This window comes from Lampetra fluviatilis, chromosome 70, assembly GCF_964198595.1.
Source record: "Lampetra fluviatilis chromosome 70, kcLamFluv1.1, whole genome shotgun sequence".
Classification (NCBI taxonomy): domain Eukaryota; kingdom Metazoa; phylum Chordata; class Hyperoartia; order Petromyzontiformes; family Petromyzontidae; genus Lampetra; species Lampetra fluviatilis.
Window position 1 is genome coordinate 2888762 of NC_136344.1, and position 25163 is coordinate 2913924.

General features: G+C 56.6%; 1 protein-coding gene across 1 annotated transcript in view; it reads left to right on the forward strand.

The window, feature by feature from the left end:
- Positions 1 to 251: 251 nt before the first annotated feature.
- LOC144952842 (piezo-type mechanosensitive ion channel component 2-like) overlaps positions 252 to 25163 on the forward strand; it is a 31805-nt gene continuing 6893 nt past the window's right edge. Inside the window, exons 1-9 of the mRNA XM_078883311.1 lie at positions 252 to 1040; positions 5275 to 5533; positions 6329 to 6542; positions 8573 to 8741; positions 10764 to 10958; positions 12921 to 12980; positions 15230 to 15380; positions 18648 to 18748; positions 22603 to 22860. Of these exons, the coding sequence (XP_078739437.1) occupies positions 252 to 1040; positions 5275 to 5533; positions 6329 to 6542; positions 8573 to 8741; positions 10764 to 10958; positions 12921 to 12980; positions 15230 to 15380; positions 18648 to 18748; positions 22603 to 22860 (2196 nt within the window). The remainder of the gene's footprint in view (positions 1041 to 5274; positions 5534 to 6328; positions 6543 to 8572; positions 8742 to 10763; positions 10959 to 12920; positions 12981 to 15229; positions 15381 to 18647; positions 18749 to 22602; positions 22861 to 25163) is intronic.

The window sequence follows — 25163 nt, forward strand, 5'->3', positions numbered from 1 at the left end:
ACGGGCGTCCGTGAGTAGCGCACGGTTGGAGACCACGTGAGGTCGTCGTCGTCGTCGTTGTTGTCGTGGTGATGGTGATCGTCATGGTGATCGTCATGGTGATCGTCATGGTGATCGTGATCGTCATGGTGATTGTGATGGTGATTGTCATGGTGATCGTGATGGTGATCGTCATGGTGATCGTCATGGTGATCGTGATCGTCATGGTGATTGTGATGGTGATTGTCATGGTGATCGTGATGGTGATCGTCATGGTGATTGTGATGGTCATCGTCATGGTGATCGTCATGGTGATTGTCATGGTGATCGTCATGGTGATCGTCATGGTCATCGTCATGGTGATCATCAAGGGGATTGTCATGGTGATCGTGATGGTGATCGTCATGGTGATCGTCTTGGTCATTGTCATGGTCATCGTCATGGTGATCGTCATGGTGATCGTCATGGTGATCGTCATGGTCATCGTCATGGTGATCGTCAAGGGGATTGTCATGGTGATCGTCTTGGTCATTGTCATGGTGATCGTCTTGGTCATTGTCATGGTGATCGTGATGGTGATCGTCATGGTGATCGTCTTGGTGATCGTCATGGTCATCGTCTCGGTCATTGTCATGGTGATCGTCATGGTGATCGTCATGGTGATTGTCATGAGGATTATCATGGGGATTGTGATGGTGATCGTCATAGGGATTGTCATGGGGATTGTGATGGTGATCGTGATGGTGATTGTCATGGTGATTGTCATGGTGATCGTCATGGTGATTGTGATCGTCATGGTGATTGTCATGGTGATTGTCATGGGGATTGTCATGGTGATCGTCATGGAGATTGTCATGGTCATCGTCATGGGGATCGTCATGGAGATCGTCTTGGTCATCGTCATGGTGATCGTCATGGTGATCGTCATGGTGATCACCATGGTCATCATCATAGTGATCGTCATGGGGATCGTCATGGTGATCGTCATGGTGATCACCATGGTCATCATCATAGTGATCGTCATGGTGATCGTCATGGTGATCGTCATGGTCATCGTCATGGTGATCGTCATGGTCATCATCATGGTCATCATCATAGTGATCGTCATGGTGATCGTCATGGTGATCGTCATGGTCATCGTCATGGTGATCGTCATGGTCATCGTCATGGTGATCATCATGGTCATCGTCATGGTCATCGTCATGGTCATCGTCATGGTCATCGTCATGGTGATCGTCACGGTGATCGTCACGGTGATCGTCACGGTGATCGTCATGGTCATCGTCATGGTCATCGTCATGATCATCGTCATGGTGATCGTCATGGCGTCATGGTGATTATCATGGTGATCGTCATGGTGATTGTCATGGTGATCGTCATGGTGATTGTCATGGTGATTGTCATGGTCATCGTCATGGTGATCATCATGGTGATCGTCATCGTCATCGTTATGGTGATCGTCTTGGTCATCATCATGGTCATCATCATCGTCAATCGTTATGGTCATCGTCATGGTCATCATCATGGTCATCGTCTTGGTCATCATCATGGTCATCGTCATGGTCATCGTCTTGGTCATCATCATGGTCATCATCATCGTCAATCGTTATGGTCATCGTCATGGTCATCATCATGGTCATCGTCTTGGTCATCGTCTTGGTCATCATCATGGTCATCGTCTTGGTCATCATCATGGTCATCGTCTTGGTCATCGTCATGGTCATCGTCTTGGTCATCATCATGGTCATCGTCTTGGTCATCGTCTTGGTCATCATCATGGTCATCGTCTTGGTCATCATCATGGTCATCGTCTTGGTCATCGTCATGGTCATCATCATGGTCATCGTCTTGGTCATCATCATGGTCATCGTCTTGGTCATCATCATGGTCATCGTCTTGGTCATCGTCATGGTCATCATCATGGTCATCGTCTTGGTCATCATCATGGTCATCGTCATGGTCATCGTCTTGGTCATCGTCTTGGTCATCATCATGGTCATCGTCTTGGTCATCGTCTTGGTCATCATCATGGTCATCGTCATGGTCATCGTCTTGGTCATCATCATGGTCATCATCATGGTCATCGTCATGGTCATCATCATGGTCATCATCATGGTCATCGTCATGGTCATCATCATGGTCATCATCATGGTCATCATCATGGTCATCGTCATGGTCATCGTCTTGGTCATCATCATGGTCATCATCATGGTCATCGTCATGGTCATCATCATGGTCATCATCATGGTCATCATCATGGTCATCGTCATGGTCATCGTCTTGGTCATCATCATGGTCATCGTCATGGTCATCATCATGGTCATCGTCTTGGTCATCATCATGGTCATCATCATGGTCATCATCATGGTCATCATCATGGTCATCATCATGGTCATCGTCATGGTCATCGTCCTGGTCATCGTCTTGGTCATCATCATGGTCATCATCATGGTCATCATCATGGTCATGATCATGGTCATCATCATGGTCATCGTCATGGTCATCGTCATGGTCATCATCATGGTCATCATCATGGTCATCATCATGGTCATCGTCATGGTCATCATCATGGTCATCGTCATGGTCATCGTCTTGGTCATCATCATGGTCATCGTCTTGGTCATCATCATGGTCATCGTCTTGGTCATCGTCATGGTCATCGTCTTGGTCATCATCATGGTCATCGTCTTGGTCATCGTCTTGGTCATCATCATGGTCATCGTCTTGGTCATCATCATGGTCATCGTCTTGGTCATCGTCATGGTCATCATCATGGTCATCGTCTTGGTCATCATCATGGTCATCGTCATGGTCATCGTCTTGGTCATCATCATGGTCATCGTCATGGTCATCGTCTTGGTCATCGTCTTGGTCATCATCATGGTCATCGTCATGGTCATCGTCTTGGTCATCATCATGGTCATCGTCTTGGTCATCGTCTTGGTCATCATCATGGTCATCGTCTTGGTCATCATCATGGTCATCGTCTTGGTCATCGTCATGGTCATCATCATGGTCATCGTCTTGGTCATCATCATGGTCATCGTCTTGGTCATCATCATGGTCATCGTCTTGGTCATCGTCATGGCCATCATCATGGTCATCGTCTTGGTCATCGTCTTGGTCATCGTCTTGGTCATCATCATGGTCATCGTCTTGGTCATCGTCATGGTCATCATCATGGTCATCGTCTTGGTCATCATCATGGTCATCGTCTTGGTCATCATCATGGTCATCGTCTTGGTCATCATCATGGTCATCGTCTTGGTCATCGTCATGGTCATCGTCTTGGTCATCATCATGGTCATCGTCTTGGTCATCGTCTTGGTCATCATCATGGTCATCGTCTTGGTCATCATCATGGTCATCGTCTTGGTCATCATCATGGTCATGATCATGGTCATCATCATGGTCATCGTCATGGTCATCGTCATGGTCATCATCATGGTCATCATCATGGTCATCATCATGGTCATCGTCATGGTCATCATCATGGTCATCGTCATGGTCATCGTCTTGGTCATCATCATGGTCATCGTCTTGGTCATCATCATGGTCATCGTCTTGGTCATCGTCATGGTCATCGTCTTGGTCATCATCATGGTCATCGTCTTGGTCATCGTCTTGGTCATCATCATGGTCATCGTCTTGGTCATCATCATGGTCATCGTCTTGGTCATCGTCATGGTCATCATCATGGTCATCGTCTTGGTCATCATCATGGTCATCGTCATGGTCATCGTCTTGGTCATCATCATGGTCATCGTCATGGTCATCGTCTTGGTCATCGTCTTGGTCATCATCATGGTCATCGTCATGGTCATCGTCTTGGTCATCATCATGGTCATCGTCTTGGTCATCGTCTTGGTCATCATCATGGTCATCGTCTTGGTCATCATCATGGTCATCGTCTTGGTCATCGTCATGGTCATCATCATGGTCATCGTCTTGGTCATCATCATGGTCAACGTCTTGGTCATCATCATGGTCATCGTCTTGGTCATCGTCATGGCCATCATCATGGTCATCGTCTTGGTCATCGTCTTGGTCATCGTCTTGGTCATCATCATGGTCATCGTCTTGGTCATCGTCATGGTCATCATCATGGTCATCGTCTTGGTCATCATCATGGTCATCGTCTTGGTCATCATCATGGTCATCGTCTTGGTCATCATCATGGTCATCGTCTTGGTCATCGTCATGGTCATCGTCTTGGTCATCATCATGGTCATCGTCTTGGTCATCGTCTTGGTCATCATCATGGTCATCGTCTTGGTCATCATCATGGTCATCGTCTTGGTCATCGTCATGGTCATCATCATGGTCATCGTCTTGGTCATCATCATGGTCATCGTCTTGGTCATCATCATGGTCATCGTCTTGGTCATCGTCATGGTCATCATCATGGTCATCGTCTTGGTCATCATCATGGTCATCGTCATGGTCATCGTCTTGGTCATCGTCTTGGTCATCATCATGGTCATCGTCTTGGTCATCGTCTTGGTCATCATCATGGTCATCGTCATGGTCATCGTCTTGGTCATCATCATGGTCATCATCATGGTCATCGTCATGGTCATCATCATGGTCATCATCATGGTCATCGTCATGGTCATCATCATGGTCATCATCATGGTCATCGTCTTGGTCATCATCATGGTCATCGTCATGGTCATCGTCTTGGTCATCGTCATGGTCATCGTCATGGTCATCATCATGGTCATCATCATGGTCATCATCATGGTCATCGTCATGGTCATCGTCTTGGTCATCATCATGGTCATCATCATGGTCATCGTCATGGTCATCATCATGGTCATCATCATGGTCATCATCATGGTCATCGTCATGGTCATCGTCTTGGTCATCATCATGGTCATCGTCATGGTCATCATCATGGTCATCGTCTTGGTCATCATCATGGTCATCATCATGGTCATCATCATGGTCATCATCATGGTCATCGTCATGGTCATCGTCATGGTCATCGTCATGGTCATCGTCTTGGTCATCATCATGGTCATCATCATGGTCATCATCATGGTCATCGTCATGGTCATCGTCATGGTCATCATCATGGTCATCATCATGGTCATCATCATGGTCATCGTCATGGTCATCATCATGGTCATCGTCATGGTCATCGTCTTGGTCATCATTATGGTCATCATCATGGTCATCATCATCGTCAATCGTTATGGTCATCGTCATGGTGATCATCATGGTCATCGTCATGGTCATCGTCATGGTGATCGTCATCGTCATGGTCACCCCCACCCCTTGTCTTTTCCAAAGAGAGAAACTTCGTTGTCGGAGCGGAGGAACGAAGACGACGACCACCACCTCGTCACGGAGGAGGACGAGGAGGAGGAGGCGGCGGCAGACCTCGAGGGCGACGAGGACAAGATGGAGGGGGCGGGCGACGCGGCCAAGCCCGGTCGCGCCCGCCTGTTCACCAAGATGGCCGCCGCGGCGTCGCGCATCAAGGAGTTTGTTGGCGACGTCATCACGACGGGCGGCCAGGTGGTGGCCACCGTCTTGCTGGGGCTCGCTGGTGAGGAGCCGTCGTCATTGTCATCGTCGTCGTCATCATCATCATCATCGTCATCATCATCATCACTGCCTCCAACTGCCCAGTAGCGTCCTTCACGAGCCTCCTGCACAGAGGCCAATTTTGACACCGCTGGTACCGGTCATCGGCAAGTCCACTCAGCTCCACATCCTCCTGTACCACATCACTCCATCTCTTCTCTAGCCCGTGCCGCGCCCGTTTAGCCCCCTCGATCCGGCCAAACAAAAACTGTTTGGGCATAATGCAAACAAAAAACATAACTCTGATAATGTATGCACTGTCCTTCACTGCAGGTATTGCGGTCTATGCAAACATGACTCCTCGTAAAAAAAGGTGTCAGTTTTGTTGCCAGATAGAAGGGTAAAAAAACAATTATCATATTTTTTACTGGCAAATGAGGTTCCAATGGTGTAAATGCTTTACCCCGAGCTCTCATACTCTGATGGTGCATTGTCTTTGAGTTGTGCGCCTTTTGGAGTCATCTGGTCCAACACCATGTGAGACTAGGCTCTAAGGAAAGCTGTCTCGGGTGTGGACCAATCAACTTCAAGGACAGCGCATACATTATCAGAGTTGTGTTTTTTGTTTGCATTACGACCGCAGGTATTGCGGTCTATGCAAACATGACTCCTCGTAAAACAAAAAAAAAGGTGTCAGTTTTGTTGCCAGATAGAAGGGTAAAAAAAACAAATTATCATAATTGTTTTACTGGCAAATGAACTTCCAATGGTTTATTCCACCTGTTCAACCCTCCCCGACAACTCTCGCCGCGTACAGGGGTCTCACTGCCGTCGCTCACCTCCGTCGTCTACTTCGCCGCCTTCCTGGGCCTGGGCTCGTGGTGGGCTTGCTGCCGCCACTTCTCCCAGCGCGCCCTCCACGTTCTCAACGTGGGCCTGGCGCTGTTCAGCGCCTCTCACTTGCTGGCGCTCTACACCTACCAGACGCAGCAGGCGCAGGAGACGCTGCCGCCACATCACCTAGGAGCCAGGTGAGTCGGGGGCGAGGTTCGGAGGTTTAGGGGGCGAGGATGAGGTTGGGGGTTAGGCTCATGAGTTAGGAGGAAGTTTGGAGGTTAGGTTTTTTTTTAACACTTCTATCTGGCAACAAAACAGATACCTTTGTTTACAAGGAGTCATGTTTGCATAGACCACAATACCTGCGGTCGTAATGCAAACACAAAACACAACTCTGATGATGTATGCGCTGTCCTTGAAGTTGATTGGTCCACACCCGAGACAGCTTTCTTTAGAGCCTAGTCTCACATGGTGTTGGACCAGATGACGCCAAAAGGCGCACAACTCAAAGACAACGCACCATCAGAGTATGAGAGCTCGGGGTAAAGCATTTACACCATCGGAACCTCATTTGCCAGTAAAAAATATGATAATTGTTTTTTTTTTACCCTTCTATCTGGCAACAAAACTGACACCTTTTTACAAGGAGTCATGTTTGCATAGACCACAATACCTGCAGTCATAATGCAAACACAACACACAACTCTGATGATGTGTGCACTGTCCTTGAAGTTGATTGCCCGGCTACTCTTAGTGGGCAGGGGGGAGGGGCGGGATGGGGGGTGGTTGGTGGGCGGCCCGTGACGTCACAATGGGGTAACTCAGCTCCTGCGAATATTTGTCATTCCTATAATTAAATAAAAAAATAATTAATTAATTAGTTAATAATTGAGTGCTCTTTGCTATTGGCTGCTATCGTTGGCATAGAACAGGGAAGATGCTGCTGCTACTGCTGTTTAACAGATGGGTGCAGTGGTGGTCACTCACTCATCCGGTCACTCACCAACTCACTCACTCAACCACCCGTCCACTCACTCGACCGCTCACCCACCCAGCCACCTGATGACTCGCTCGCTCGCTCACCCACTCACCCGACCACCCACCCACCAAATCACTCAACCACCCCTCCACTCACCTGACCACCCACCCACCAACTCACTCACTCAACCACCCGTTTACTAAGTCAACCACTCACTCACCCACCCACCAAACTCACTCACTCAACCACCCGTTTACTAAATCAACCACTCAACCATTCACTCAACCACTCACTCACTCGACTACTCAACCACTCACTCAACAACTCACTCACTCAACTACTCACTCACTCAACTACTCACCCACTCGCCCAACCACATGCTTGTTGTCCTTTCCCCCGCACCTCCGATTAGCGCGGTTGGCTACATTCGGTGTGAAAGAACTTCAACGTACACACATTCATAGACTTATCACACATATACATAGACTCGCCAAAAAGATACCCATAGACTCACACAGAGACCCATATACTCACCACACAGAGACCCACAGACTCACACAGAGACCCATAGACTCACCACACAGAAACCCACAGACTCACCACACAGATACCCATAGACTCACACAGAGACCCACAGACTCACCACACAGAGACCCATACACTCACCACACAGAGACCCACAAACTCACACAGAGACCCATAGACTCACACAGAGACCCATAGACTCACACAGAGACCCATATACTCACCACACAGAGACCCACAGACTCACACAGAGACCCATAGACTCACCACACAGAAACCCACAGACTCACCACACAGATACCCATAGACTCACACAGAGACCCACAGACTCACCACACAGAGACCCATACACTCACCACACAGAGACCCACAAACTCACACAGAGACCCATAGACTCACACAGAGACCCATAGACTCACACAGAGACCCATAGACTCATCACACACGCTCACATCTGACTCTGCCCCCCACTCTGCCCCCCACTCTGCCCCCCACACTGCCCCCCACTCTGCCCCCCACTCTGCCCCCCACTCTGCCCCCCACTCTGCCCCCCACTCTGCCCCCCACTCTGCCCCCCACTCTGCCCCCCACTCTGCCCCCCACTCTGCCCCTCACTCTGCCCCCCCACTCTGCCCCCCACTCTGCCCCCCACACTGCCCCCCACTCTGCCCCCCACTCTGCCCCCCACTCTGCCCCCCACTCTGCCCCCCACGGTCTCAGGCTGCTAGGCCTCAAGGCGGTGGTGAGGCCTCAGTGCCGCAGCGCCTGGGAGCTCAACTTGGACCGGGACCTCCACTGGGTGGCCTACGTCAACCCGGCCCTCGTGCTGCTGCTCTACTACACGCTCGCCACGCTCACCCGCCTGTGGCTGCACGACTCGCACACCGCGGTGAGGCGAAGCTCGCTCGCTCGCCACGCGCTCACTCCCTCACTCACCACTCACTCACTCGCTCACTCGCTCGCTCGCCACGCGCTCGCTCGCTCACCACGCGCTCACTCACTCGCTCACCACGCGCTCGCTTCGCTCACTCGCTCGCTCACCATGCACTCGCTCGCTCGCTCACCCGCTCGCTCACCACGCACTCGCTCGCTCGCTCACCACGCGCTCGCTCGCTCACTCGCTCGCTCACCACGCGCTCGCTCGCTCACTCGCTCGCTCACCACGCACTCGCTCGCTCGCTCACTCGCTCACCACACACTCGCTCGCTCGCTCACCACGTGCTCGCTCGCTCACTTCGCTCGCTCACCACGCACTCGCTCGCTCGCTCATCACGCACTCACTCGCTCACTCGCTCGCTCACCACGCGCTCGCTCGCTCGCTCACCACGCGCTCACTCGCTCGCTCACCACGCGCTCGCTCGCTCGCTCACCACGCGCTCACTCGCTCGCTCGCCACGCGCTCACTCGCCACGCTCACCCGCCTGTGGCTGCACGACTCTTACACCGCAGTGAGGCGAAGCTCACTCGCTCACCAAGCCTAGGCTCGATCACCGTGCGCTCACTCGCTCGCTCACTCACCACGCCCTCCCTCGCTCGCTCACCACGCACTCACTCGCTCGCTCGCTCGCTCACCACACGCTCACTCGCTCGCTCACCACGCACTCACTCCCTCACTCACCACGCGCTCACTCGCTCGCTCGCCCACCACGCCCTCACTCGCTCGCTCGCCCACCACGCCCTCACTCGCTCGCCACGCGGTCACTCGCTCACCACGCACTCACTCGCTCGCTCACCACGCACTCGCTCGCTCACTCACCACGCGATCACTCGCTCACTCGCTCCCTCACCACGCGCTCACTCGCTCGCTCACCACGTGCTCACTCGCTCGCTCGCTCACTCACCACGCGCTGACTCGCTCGCTCACCACGCGCTCACTCGCTCGCTCACCACGCGCTCACTCGCTCGCTCACCACGCGCTCACTCGCTCGCTCACCACGCGCTCACTTCGCTCGCTCACCACGCGCTCACTCGCTCGCTCACCACGCGCTCACTCGCTCGCTCACCACGCGCTCACTCGCTCGCTCACCACGCGCTCACTCGCTCGCTCACCACGCGCTCACTCGCTCGCTCACCACGCGCTCACTCGCTCGCTCACCACGCGCTCACTCGCTCGCTCGCTCACTCACCATGCGCTCACTCGCTCGCTCACCACGTGCTCACTCGCTCGCTCACTCACCACGCGCTCACTCGCTCGCTCACCACACACTCGCTCGCTCACTCACCACGCACTCACTCGCTCACCACGCACTCACTCGCTCGCTCGCCACGCGCTCGCTCGTTCACCACACGCTCGCTTGCCACGCGCTCGCCCCACTGCTCTCTCAACGCGGCCACCACCACCGCCACCGCCACCGCCACCACCACCACCACCACCGCCACCACCACCACCACCACCGCCACCGCCACCACCACCACCACCACCGCCATCACCACCACCACCACCACCGCCGCCCCCCCCGCCGCATTCATCGACAAAACTACCGAGTCGCCCAGCGGCGGGAAGTGTGTGGCCCCCCACCCCACGTGACTCTCCCCGTGACCCCCCTACCCCCCAACACCCTGCCGTGATCCCCCATGACCCTATGTCACCCCCGTGACCCCCCATGAACTCCCCCCGTGACCTCTCCTCCGCAACCCCTCTGTGACCCCCCATGACCTCCCCCCGTGACCTCCCTCCCATAACCCCCTTGACCCCCCATGACCTCTCCCCGTGACCTCCCTCCCGTAATCCCCCGTGACCCCCCATGACCTCCCCCCGTGACCTCTCTCCCATAACCCCCCGTGACCCCCCATGACCTTACCCCCGTAACCCTCCCGTAACCCCCCCCGTGACCCCGCCATGATCTCCCCATGACCTTGCCACCCCCCCCCATGACCTCCCCGCCCCGCCCCCGTGACCCCTGGGGGTTAGCGGGTCACCATGTGGCCTCAAGCCATCCCGTCGGAAGAGGAGCTCATGCTGGAGGAGTTCGCAGCGGCGGCGAGACTCCGGGAGAGACACGGGGACGCGGACGGGAGACGCGGAGACGCGGACGGGAGACACGGGGACACGGACGGGAGACACGGGGACGCCCAGGAGGCGTACACGTCCGTGGACGAGACAAAGGTACGGAGGAGACACGGCAGGGGAGACACGGCGGGGACACGGGGAGATGCGGGGAGACACGGGGAGACACGGTGAGACACGGTGAGATACGGGGAGACACGGGGAGACATGGGGAGATACTGGGAGATACGTGGAGATACGGGGAGATGCGGGGAGACACGGGGAGATACAGGGAGATACGTGGAGACACGGGGAGATACACGGAGAGATGCGGAGACACGGTGAGACACGGTGAGACACGGTGAGACACGTGGAGACACGTAGAGACACGGAGAGACAGGGGGAGACACGGAAAAACACGGTGAGACACGTGGGGACACGGTGAGACACACGGAGACACGTGGGGACACACGCAGGGAGACACACGTGGAGACACGGTGAGACACGGTGAGACACGGGGAGACACGTGGAGACACGGGGGAGACACGGGGAGACAAGGGGAGACACGGGGAAGACACGGTGAGATACGTGGGGACACGGTGAGACACGTGGGGACACGTGGAGACACGGGGAGACACGGAGAGACACAGGGAGACACGGGGGAGACACGGTGAGACACGTGGAGACACGGTGAGACACACGGGGAGACACGCGGAGACACAGTGAGACACGGGGAGACACGGTGAGATACACGGGGACACGGTGAGACATGGTGAGACACGTGGAGACACGGTGAGACACGTGGAGACACGGGGAGACACACACGGTGAGACACGTGGAGACACGGGGAGACACACACGGAGACACTGGGAGACATGGTGAGATACACGGAGACACTGGAAGACACGGTGAGACACACGGAGACACTGGGAGACACGGTGAGGCACACGGAGACACTGGGAGACACGGTGAGACACACGGAGACACTGGGAGACACGGTGAGACACACGGAGACACTGGGAGACACGGGGAGACACGTGAGGAAACACGCAGGGAGACACGTGGAGACACACAGAGACACGGTGAGACACACGGGGAGACATTGAGACACACTAGGAGACACTGGGAGACACGGGGAGACACGGTGAGACACACGGAGACACGTGGAGACACACGGAGACACATGGGGACACACGCAGGAAGAGACGCCCGGTGATTACTGCGCTGCGCTATGAACCCAGCGGCAGAGGTCGCAACCGGGTACCCGATACCCGTACCCTACCCGATACCCGGCTACCCATACCCGGCCGGGTACGGGTACCCGTTTGCGACCCTGGTGCGGCCGGGTACGGGTACGGGTAGGCCGTGAGTCACTGGTGAGTCACCGTTTGTCACTCATTTCGGGTAGGGTACGGGTACGGGTAGGGAACGGGTACTCGTACCCGGCCGGGTACGGGTACCCGTTTGCGACCCTGGTGCGGCCGGGTATGGGTAGCCGGGTAGGCCGTGAGTCATTGGTGAGTCGCCGTTTGTCGCTCATTTCCCAACGTCTTGTCTCTTCTCACAATTCAAGTTCCTAGAATCAACCCACCCGCGCCTGCAACGTGGCTTCATCCCAGACGTCGCAATCGGGTACCCGATACCCGTACCCTACCCGATACCCGGCCGGGTACGGGTAGGGTACGGCCGGGTACGGGTAGGCCGTGAGTCACTGGTGAGTCACCGTTTGTCACTCATTTCGGGTAGGGTACGGGTACGGGTAGGGAACGGGTACCCGTTTGCGACCCTGGCACGGCCGGGTACGGGTAAGGAATCAAAACTCGTTTGGGACCTCTGCCCAGCGGTCCGAGTTCGATTCCCACTCACCGCCATCGACGGCGGCGAAGATTCCCAGCGGTCCTGAGACCTCTAACCCCGGGGAGACAAAGGCGGCCGGGCGTGGGGATGGCCCCCCAACCCATCCCGTGCCGTGCCGGCCTTCGTAGGTGCTACTCGCTAGCAGCACTTGCCCCCCTCGAGTCTGTTGCAGGCTACACGGGGGACCTTTGTCTTTGTGTTGTCTCCTCTTGTCTCGTCCCGCAGCCTCTCTTTGAGTCGCGCGAGCAACTCGTGACGCTCGTCACCATCGTCAACATCGACAACGTCAGTGACGCCTCCTCCTCCTCATCCACCTACTCCAACTCCACCTCCTCCTCCTGCTCCACCTCCTCCTGCTCCATCTCCACCTCCTCCTCCACCTCCTCCTCCACCTCCACCTCCAATTCCTCCTCCTCATCCTCCTCCTCCTCCACCTCCTCCAACTCCACCTCCTCCACCTCCTCCATCTCATCCAACTCCTCATCCACCTCCACCTCCTCTAATCTCCTCCTCATCTACCTCCTCCTCCTCCTCCACCACCTCCTCCTCCACCTCCTCCTCCTCCTCCTCCTCCACCTCCTCCTCCACCTCCTCCTCCTCCACCTCCTCCTCCTCCACCTCCTCCTCCACCTCCTCCTCCACCTCCTCCTGCTCCATCTCCACCTCCTCCTCCACCTCCTCATCCTCCACCTCCTCATCCTCCACCGCACAGAGACCCAGAGACTCACCACATAGAGACCCACAGACTCACCAGAAAGAGACCCACAGACTCACCACACAGAGACCCATAGACTCATCACGCAGAGACACATAGACTCACCACATAGAGACTCACAGACTCACCACACAGAGACCCATAGACTCATCACACAGAGACCCATAGACTCACCACACAGAGACCCATAGACTCACCACACAGAGACCCACAGACTCACCACACAGACACCCATAGACTCATCACGCAGAGACACATAGACTCACCACATAGAGACTCACAGACTCACCACACAGAGACCCATAGACTCATCACACAGAGACCCATAGACTCACCACATAGAGACCCACAGACTCACCACACAGAGACCCACAGACTCACCACACAGAGACCCATAGACTCACCACACAGAGACCCATAGACTCACCACACAGAGACCCATAGACTCACACGGAAACCCACAGCCACACACAGAGACCCACAGACTCACCACACAGAGACCCACAGACTCATCACACAGACACCCATAGACTCATCACGCAGAGACACATAGACTCACCACATAGAGACTCACAGACTCACCACACAGAGACCCATACACTCATCACACAGAGACCCATAGACTCACCACATAGAGACCCACAGACTCACCACACAGAGACCCACAGACTCACCACACAGAGACCCATAGACTCACCACACAGAGACCCATAGACTCACCACACAGAGACCCATAGACTCACACGGAAACCCACAGCCACACACAGAGACCCACAGACTCACCACACAGACACCCACAGACTCACTACACAGAGACCCACAGACTCACCACACAGAGACCCACAGACTCACCACACAGAGACCCATAGACTGACCACACAGAGACCCACAGACTCACCACACAGAGACCCATAGACTCACCACACAGAGACCCATAGACTCACCACACAGAGACCCATAGACTCACCACACAGAGACCCATACACTCATCACACAGAGACCCATAGACTCACCACATAGAGACCCACAGACTCACCACACAGAGACCCATAGACTCACCACACAGACACCCATAGACTCATCACGCAGAGACACATAGACTCACCACATAGAGACCCACAGACTCACCACACAGAGACCCACAGACTCACCACACAGAGACCCATAGACTCACCACACAGAGACCCATAGACTCACCACACAGAGACCCATAGACTCACACGGAAACCCACAGCCACACACAGAGACCCACAGACTCACCACACAGAGACCCACAGACTCACCACACAGAGACCCACAGACTCACCACACAGAGACCCACAGACTCACCACACAGAAACCCATAGACTCACCACACAGAGACCCACAGACTCACCACACAGAGACCCATAGACTCACCACACAGAGACCCATAGACTCACCACACAGAGACCCATAGACTCACCACACAGAGACCCATAGACTCACACGGAAACCCACAGCCACACACAGAGACCCACAGACTCACCACACAGAGACCCACAGACTCACCACACGGGGACCCATAGACTCACCACACAGAGACCCATAGACTCACCACACAGAGACCCATAGACTCACACGGAAACCCACAGCCACACACAGAGACCCACAGACTCACCACACAGAGACCCACAGACTCACCACACAGGGACCCATAGACTCACCACACAGAGACCCATAGACTCACCACACAGAGACCCATAGACTCACACGGAAACCCACAGCCACACACAGAGACCCACAGACTCACCACACAAGGACCCACAGACTCACTGGCCGTGTGTCTCCCCGTCAACAGCCCCTGTATCAGCCGGCCAACGGTAACCAGGGCAACCACGTCGCCGCCGTCGCCCATGGCAACAGCGATGGAGGGCGAGGGGGGGAGGACCTGCCCAGCCGGAGCGCGGACCCGTGCCCAGAGACTCACCCCCTGATCCACCCCCCTCCACGTAAGACCCTCACCACATTCACCACACACTCACTCAGCCTCACTACACTCAACACACACTCACTCAGCCTCATCACATTCACCACACACTCACTCAACCTCACTACACTCAACACACACTCACTCAGCCTCACTACACTCAACACACACTCACTCAGCCTCACTACACTCAACACACACTCACTCAGCCTCACAACACTCAACACACACTCACTCAGCCTCACTACACTCAACACACACTCACTCAGCCTCATCACATTCACCACACACTCACTCAGCCTCACTACACTCAACACACACTCACTCAGCCTCATCACATTCACCACACACTCACTCAGCCTCACTACACTCAACACACACTCACTCAGCCTCATCACATTCACCACACACTCACTCAGCCTCACTACACTCAACACACACTCACCACACACTCACTCAGCCTCATCACATTCACCACACACTCACTCAGCCTCACTACACTCAACACACACTCAACACACACTCACTCAGCCTCATCACATTCACCACACACTCACTCAGCCTCATTACATTCACCACACACTCACTCAGCCTCACTACACTCAACACACACTCACCACACACTCACTCAGCCTCATCACACTCACCACACACTCACTCAGCCTCACTACACTCAACACACACTCACCACACACTCACTCAGCCTCATCACATTCACCACACACTCACTCAGCCTCATCACATTCACCACACACTCACTCAGCCTCACTACATTCACCACACACTCACTCAGCCTCATCACATTCACCACACACTCACTCAGCCTCATCACATTCACCACACACTCACTCAGCCACAACACATTCACCACACACTCACTCAGCCTCTCACCCCCCCCCCCACCCCCACGTAACACACTCACCACACACTCACCACACACTCACTCACCCTCTCACCCCCCCCCCCACCCCCACGTAACACACTCACCACACACTCACCACACACTCACCACACTCACCACACTCACCACACTCACCACACTCACCACACTCACCACACACTCACCACACTCACCACACTCACCACACACTCACCACACTCACCACACTCACCACACACTCACCACACTCACCACACTCACCACACACTCACCACACTCACCACACTCACCACACACTCACCACACTCACCACACTCACCACACTCACCACACACTCACCACACTCACCACACTCACCACACACTCACCACACACTCACCACACTCACCACACTCACCACACACTCACCACACTCACCACACTCACCACACACTCACCACACTCACCACACTCACCACACTCACCACACTCACCACACACTCACCACACTCACCACACTCACCACACTCACCACACACTCACCACACTCACCACACTCACCACACACTCACCACACTCACCACACTCACCACACACTCACCACACTCACCACACTCACCACACTCACCACACACTCACCACACTCACCACACTCACCACACACTCACCACACTCACCACACTCACCACACTCACCACACACTCACCACACTCACCACACTCACCACACACTCACCACACACTCACCACACTCACCACACTCACCACACACTCACCACACTCACCACACTCACCACACACTCACCACACTCACCACACTCACCACACTCACCACACTCACCACACACTCACCACACTCACCACACTCACCACACTCACCACACTCACCACACACTCACCACACTCACCACACTCACCACACTCACCACACACTCACCACACTCACCACACTCACCACACTCACCACACACTCACCACACTCACCACACTCACCACACACTCACCACACACTCACCACACTCACCACACTCACCACACACTCACCACACTCACCACACTCACCACACACTCACCACACTCACCACACTCACCACACTCACCACACTCACCACACACTCACCACACTCACCACACTCACCACACTCACCACACACTCACCACACTCACCACACTCACCACACACTCACCACACTCACCACACTCACCACACACTCACCACACTCACCACACACTCACCACACTCACCACACTCACCACACACTCACCACACTCACCACACTCACCACACTCACCACACACTCACCACACTCACCACACTCACCACACACTCACCACACACTCACCACACTCACCACACTCACCACACACTCACCACACTCACCACACTCACCACACACTCACCACACTCACCACACTCACCACACTCACCACACACTCACCACACTCACCACACTCACCACACTCACCACACTCACCACACACTCACCACACTCACCACACTCACCACACACTCACCACACTCACCACACTCACCACACTCACCACACTCACCACACACTCACCACACTCACCACACTCACCACATTCACCACACACTCACCACACTCACCACACTCACCACACTCACCACACTCACCACACTCACCACACTCACCACACACTCACCACACTCACCACACTCACCACACACTCACCACACTCACCACACTCACCACACACTCACCACACTCACCACACTCACCACACTCACCACACTCACCACACTCACCACACTCACCACACACTCACCACACTCACCACACTCACCACACACTCACCACACTCACCACACTCACCACACACTCACCACACACTCACCACACTCACCACACTCACCACACTCACCACACTCACCACACTCACCACACACTCACTCAGCCTCACCACACTCACCACACTCACCACACACTCACTCACCCTCTCACCCCCCCCCCCCCCACGTAACACACTCACCACACACTCATTCACCCTCACCACCCTCACCACACTCACCACACACTCACACAGCCTCACCACACTCACCACACTCACCACACACTCACACAGCCTCACCACACTCACCACACACTCACTCACCCTCTCACCCCCTCACCCACCCACGTAACACACTCACCACACACTCATTCACCCTCACCACCCTCACCACACTCACCACACACTCACACAGCCTCACCACACTCACCACACACTCACTCAGCCTCAGCACACTCACCACACTCACCACACACTCACTCACCCTCTCACCCCCCCCCCCCACCCCCACGTAACACACTCACCACACACTCACCACACTCACCACACTCACCACACACTCACCACACTCACCACACTCACCACACACTCACCACACTCACCACGGGGGACCTTTGTCTGTGTCTGTGTCGGCGCGCAGAGAAGGCCAAGGGCTCCGTGGAGCGGCTGAAGCAGCACCTCGTGACGGTCGCCAAGTTCGTGATGAAGCAGAGCTACGTGTGTGCACTCATCGCGATGATGGTGAGTGGGTGGGTGAGTGGGTGAGTGGGTGAGTGGGTGAGTGGGTGAGTGAGTGGGTGAGTGAGTGGGTGCTCTCATCGCGATGATGATGAGTGGGTGGGTGAGTGAGTGAGTGTGTGCTTTCATCGCGATGATGGTGGGTGGGTGGGTGAGTGAGTGGGTGAGTGTGTGCTCTCATCGCGATGATGGTGGGTGGGTGGGTGAGTGTGTGCTCTCATCGCGATGATGGTGGGTGGGTGGGTGAGTGGGTGGGTGGGTGGGTGAGTGAGTGGGTGAGTGTGTGCTCTCATCGCGATGATGGTGGGTGGGTGGGTGAGTGGGTGGGTGGGTGAGTGGGTGGGTGTGTGCACTCATCGCGATGATGGTGAATGGGTGGGTGAGTGGGTGAGTGGGTGGGTGAGTGAGTGGGTGAGTGAGTGGGTGCTCTCATCGCGATGATGGTGAGTGGGTGGGTGGGTGAGTGAGTGAGTGTGTGCTCTCATCGCGATGATGGTGGGTGGGTGGGTGAGTGAGTGGGTGAGTGTGTGCTCTCATCGCGATGATGGTGGGTGGGTGGGTGAGTGGGTGGGTGGGTGAGTGAGTAGGTGAGTGAGTGGGTGGGTGGGTGAGTGGGTGGGTGGGTGAGTGAGTGGGTGGGTGGGTGTGTGGGTGGGTGGGTGGGTGAGTGTGTGGGTGGGTGGGTGAGTGGGTGGGTGTGTGAGTGAGTGGGTGAGTGGGTGAGTGTGTGGGTGAGTGAGTGAGTGGGTGGGTGAGTGAGTGAGTGGGTGGGTGGGTGAGTGTGTGGGTGAGTGGGTGGTTGTGTGGGTGGGTGGGTGAGTGTGTGGGTGTGTGTGTGGGTGGGTGGGTGGGTCGGTGGGTGGGTGATGAAGCAGAGCTACGTGTGTGCTCTCATCGCGATGATGGTGAGTGGGTGAGTGGGTGAGTGTGTGGGTGTGTGAGTGGGTGAGTGGGTGGGTGAGTGAGTAAGTGGGTGGGTGGGTGAGTGTGTGGGTGAGTGAGTGAGTGGGTGGGTGGGTGAGTGGGTGGGTGGGTGGGTGAGTGGGTGGGTGAGTGAGTGGGTGGGTGGGTGAGTGAGTGGGTGGGTGAGTGGGTGAGTGTGTGGGTGTGTGAGTGGGTGAGTGGGTGGGTGAGTGAGTAAGTGGGTGGGTGGGTGAGTGTGTGGGTGAGTGAGTGAGTGGGTGGGTGGGTGAGTGGGTGGGTGGGTGAGTGGGTGGGTGAGTGAGTGGGTGGGTGGGTGAGTGAGTGGGTGGGTGAGTGGGTGTGTGGGTGTGTGGGTGGGTGGGTGAGTGGGTGAGTGGGTGGGTGAGTGATAAAGCAGAGCTACGTGTGTGCTCTCATCGCGATGATGGTGAGTGGGTGGGTGGGTGTGTGGGTGGGTGTGTGGGTGGGTGTGTGGGTGGGTGTGTGGGTGGGTGTGTGGGTGGGTGTGTGTGTGGGTGGGTGGGTGTGTGGGTGGGTGAGTGGGTGAGTGGGTGAGTGGGTGGGTAGGTGGGTGAGTGGGTGGGTGGGTGAGTGAGTGAGTGTGTGGGTGGGTGGGTGAGTGTGTGGGTGGGTGGGTGGGTGAGTGGGTGGGTGAGTGGGTGAGTGAGTGGGTGGGTGGGTGAGTGGGTGAGTGGGTGGGTGAGCGAGTGGGTGGGTGAGTGGGTGGGTGGGTGAGTGGGTGGGTGGGTGAGTGGGTGGGTGGGTGGGTGGGTGTGTGAGTGGGTGGGTGGGTGAGTGGGTGGGTGAGTGGGTGGGTGGGTGAGCGGGTGTATGGGTGAGCGGGTGGGTGGGTGGGCGAGTGGGTGGGTGAGTGAGTGGGTGTGTGGGTGGGTGGGTGAGTGGGTGTGTGGGTGAGTGAGTGGGTGAGTGTGTGAGTAGGTAGGTGAGTGGGTGAGTGGGTGGGTGTGTGGGTGTGTGGGTGGGTGGGTGAGTGAGTGGGTGGGTGGGTGGGTGAGTGGGTGGGTGTGTGGGTGGTTGGGTGGGTGAGGGAGTGAGTGAGTGAGTGGGTGGGTGGGTGAGTGAGCGAGTGGGTGGGTGGGTGGGTGCGTGGGTGGGTGCGTGGGTGGGTGAGTGAGTGGGTGAGTGTGTGGGTGGGTGGGTGAGCGAGTGAGCGGGTGGGTGAGTGTGTGGGTGAGTGAGTGAGTGAGTGTGTGGGTGGGTGGGTGGGTGAGTGAGCGAATGGGTGGGTGAGTGTGTGGGTGGGTGAGTATGTGGGTGGGTGAGTGAGCAAGCGAGTGAGCTGGTGGGTGAGTGTGTGGGTGGGTGGGTGAGTGAGTGGGTGAGTGTGTGGGTTGGTGAGGGAGCGAGTGAGCGGGTGGGTGAGTGTGTGGGTGGGTGCGTAAGTCAGTGGGTGAGTGTGTGGGTGGGTGGGTGAGTGAGCGAGTGGGTGGGTGAGTGTGTGGGTGGGTGGGTGAGTATGTGGGTGGGTGAGTGAGCGAGCGAGTGAGCGGGTGGGTGAGTGTGTGGGTGGGTGGGTGAGTGAGTGGGTGAGTGTGTGGGTGGGTGGGTGAGTGAGTGGGTGAGTGTGTGGGTGGGTGAGGGAGCGAGTGAGCGGGTGGGTGAGTGTGTGGGTGGGTGGGTGAGTCAGTGGGCGAGTGTGTGGGTGGGTGAGTGAGCGAGTGGGTGGGTGAGTGTGTGGGTGGGTGGGTGAGTATGTGGGTGGGTGAATGAGCGAGCGAGTGAGCTGGTGGGTGAGTGTGTGGGTGGATGGGTGAGTGAGTGGGTGAGTGTGTGGGTGGGTGGGTGAGTGTGTGGGTGAGTGAGTGAGTGAGTGTGTGGGTGGGTGGGTGGGTGAGTGAGCGAATGGGTGGGTGAGTGTGTGGGTGGGTGAGTATGTGGGTGGGTGAGTGAGCAAGCGAGTGAGCTGGTGGGTGAGTGTGTGGGTGGGTGGGTGAGTGAGTGGGTGAGTGTGTGGGTCGGTGAGGGAGCGAGTGAGCGGGTGGGTGAGTGTGTGGGTGGGTGGGTAAGTCAGTGGGTGAGTGTGTGGGTGGGTGGGTGAGTGAGCGAGTGGGTGGGTGAGTGTGTGGGTGGGTGGGTGAGTATGTGGGTGGGTGAATGAGCGAGCGAGTGAGCGGGTGGGTGAGTGTGTGGGTGGGTGGGTGAGTGAGTGGGTGAGTGTGTGGGTGGGTGGGTGAGTGAGTGGGTGAGTGTGTGGGTGGGTGAGGGAGCGAGTGAGCGGGTGGGTGAGTGTGTGGGTGGGTGGGTGAGTCAGTGGGCGAGTGTGTGGGTGGGTGGGTGAGTGAGCGAGTGGGTGGGTGAGTGTGTGGGTGGGTGGGTGAGTATGTGGGTGGGTGAATGAGCGAGCGAGTGAGCTGGTGGGTGAGTGTGTGGGTGGATGGGTGAGTGAGTGGGTGAGTGTGTGGGTGGGTGGGTGAGTATGTGGGTGGGTGAATGAGCGAGCGAGTGAGCTGGTGGGTGAGTGTGTGGGTGGGTGGGTGAGTGAGTGGGTGAGTGTGTGGGTGGGTGGGTGAGTGTGTGGGTGAGTGTGTGGGTGGGTGGGTGAGTGAGTGGGTGAGTGTGTGGGTGGGTGAGGGAGCGAGTGAGCGGGTGGGTGAGTGTGTGGGTGGGTGGGTGAGTCAGTGGGCGAGTGTGTGGGTGGGTGGGTGAGTGAGCGAGTGGGTGGGTGAGTGTGTGGGTGGGTGGGTGAGTATGTGGGTGGGTGAATGAGCGAGCGAGTGAGCTGGTGGGTGAGTGTGTGGGTGGATGGGTGAGTGAGTGGGTGAGTGTGTGGGTGGGTGGGTGAGTGTGTGAGCGGGTGAGTGAGCGAGTGAGCGAGCGAGCGAGCGAGCGAACGAGCGAGCGGGCGATCAACCGAGTAACCAACATACCTCGAAACAACCCCAATGTGATCAACACTCTCCACCCCACCCCAGGCGTGGAGTATCACGGACCACAGTTGGCTGACCTTCGTGCTGCTCATCTGGTCGTGCGTGCTGTGGATGATGCGTGATCGCCGTCGTCACGCCATGCGAAGCTCCCCGGTGCTGGTGGCGTACGCGACGGCGCTTTGCATCCTGCGCTACGTCTGGTCCCTCGATCTGCGGCCGGACGAATTGCCGGCGTACCACGGGGTGCTGAGGCTCTGCTCGCCGGCCGCGTCTCACAACAATTGCACCTTCATGGGCAGCATGGTAGGGAGGGGTGGGGGGGGGGGGTGGTTGCGGAGAGAGAGGGGAGAACGCTCGATTCGTGACGACGCGTCTGTTGTGTTTTGTGTCTGGCGAGCGAGTGAGACACAGTCGGTCACCCGCCCGCTCAGTCACTCAGTCAGTCGCCCGCTCAGTCACTCAGTCAGTCAGTCAGTCACTCACCCACTTAGTCAGTCAGTCACTCGCTCACTCAGTGACTCACCCACCCACTCACTCGCCCACCCACCCACTCACGCACCCACTCAGTGAGTCACTCTGTCACTCACTCACACACCCACTCACTCAGTCAGTCACTCACCCACTCACTCAGTTAGTCAGTCACTCGCTCACTCAGTCATTCACCCACCCACCCACTCACTCGCCCACCCACCCACCCACTCACTCACCCACTCAGTGAGTCACTCTGTCACTCACACACCCACTCACTTAGTCAGTCACTCACCCACTCACTCACTCAGTCACCCACTCACTACACCCTGACCCAGCCGCGTGTCTCTCCCCACTCAGTCACTCACTCGCCCACCCACCCACCCACTCACCCACCCACTCATTCACTCACTCACTCACTCAGTCACTCACTCGCCCACCCACCCACTCACTCAATCTGTTACTCACTCACCCACCCACTCATTCACTCACTCGCCCACCCAACCACGCACCCACCGACCCACCCACTCACTCAGTCAGTCACTCACTCTGTCACTCACTGACCCACTCACTCATTCACCCACTCACTCACCCACCCACTCATTCACTCACTCACTCACTCATTCACCCACTCACCCATTCGCCCACCCACTCACTTGCCCACTCACTCACTCAGTCAGTCACTCTGTCACTCACTCACCCACTCACCCACTCGCCCACTTCGCCTACCCACTCACTTGCCCACTCACTCACTCAGTCACCCACCCTGACTCAGCCGCGTGTCTCTCCCCCTTCCCCCCAATCTCGTTGTCACCGTGCCCCTGGCCAGCTGCTCTACACGCTGACCCAGCCGCGTGTCTCTCCCCACTCAGTCACTCACCCACTCAGTCACTCACCCACTCAGTCACTCACTCAGTCACTCACTCACCCACCCACTCAGTCACTCACCCACTCATTCACCCACTCAGTCATTCACTCAGTCACTCACTCACCCACCTACTCAGTCACTCACCCACTCATTCACCCACTCAGTCACTCACCCACTCATTCACCCACTCAGTCACTCACCCACTCATTCACCCACTCAGTCACTCACTCACTCATTCACCCACTCATTCACTCACCCACTCGCCCACCCACCCACTCACCTACTCAGTCAGTCACTCTCTCACTCACTCACCCACCCACTCACTCACCCACCCACTCACTCAGCCACCCACCCTGACCCAGCCGTGTGTCTCTCACCCCCCCCCCCCCCCCAATCTCGTTGTCACCGTGACCCTGGCAGCTGCTCTACACGCTGAGCCAGCCGTGTGTCCTCTCCCCACTCAGTCACTCACCCACTCAGTCACTCACTCACTCACACACCCACTCATTCACTCACTCGCCCACCCACCCATTCACTCAGTCAGTCACTCAGTCACTCACGGACCCCACTCACTCATTCACCCACTCACTCACTCGCCCACCCTCTCACGCACTCAGTCAGTCAGTCACTCTGTTACTCACTCACCCACCCACCCACTCAGTCACTCACCCATTCACCCACTCACTCACGCACGCACTCACTCACTCGCCCACCCACTCATTCATTCACTCAGTCACCCACCCACTCATTCACCCACCCACTCACTCACCCACCCACTCACTCAGCCACCCACCCTGACCCAGCCGTGTGTCTCTCACCCCCCCCCCCCCATCTCGTTGTCACCGTGACCCTGGCAGCTGCTCTACACGCTGAGCCAGCCGTGTGTCTCTCCCCACTCAGTCACTCACCCACTCAGTCACTCACTCACTCACACACCCACTCATTCACTCACTCGCCCACCCACCCATTCACTCAGTCAGTCAACTGTCACTCACGGACCCACTCACTCATTCACCCACTCACTCACTCGCCCACCCTCTCACGCACTCAGTCAGTCAGTCACTCTGTTACTCACTCACCCACCCACCCACTCAGTCACTCACCCATTCACCCACTCACTCACGCACGCACTCACTCACTCGCCCACCCACTCATTCATTCACTCAGTCACCCACCCACTCATTCACCCCACCCACTCACTCACCCACCCACTCACTCAGCCACCCACCCTGACCCAGCCGTGTGTCTCTCACCCCCCCCCCCCCATCTC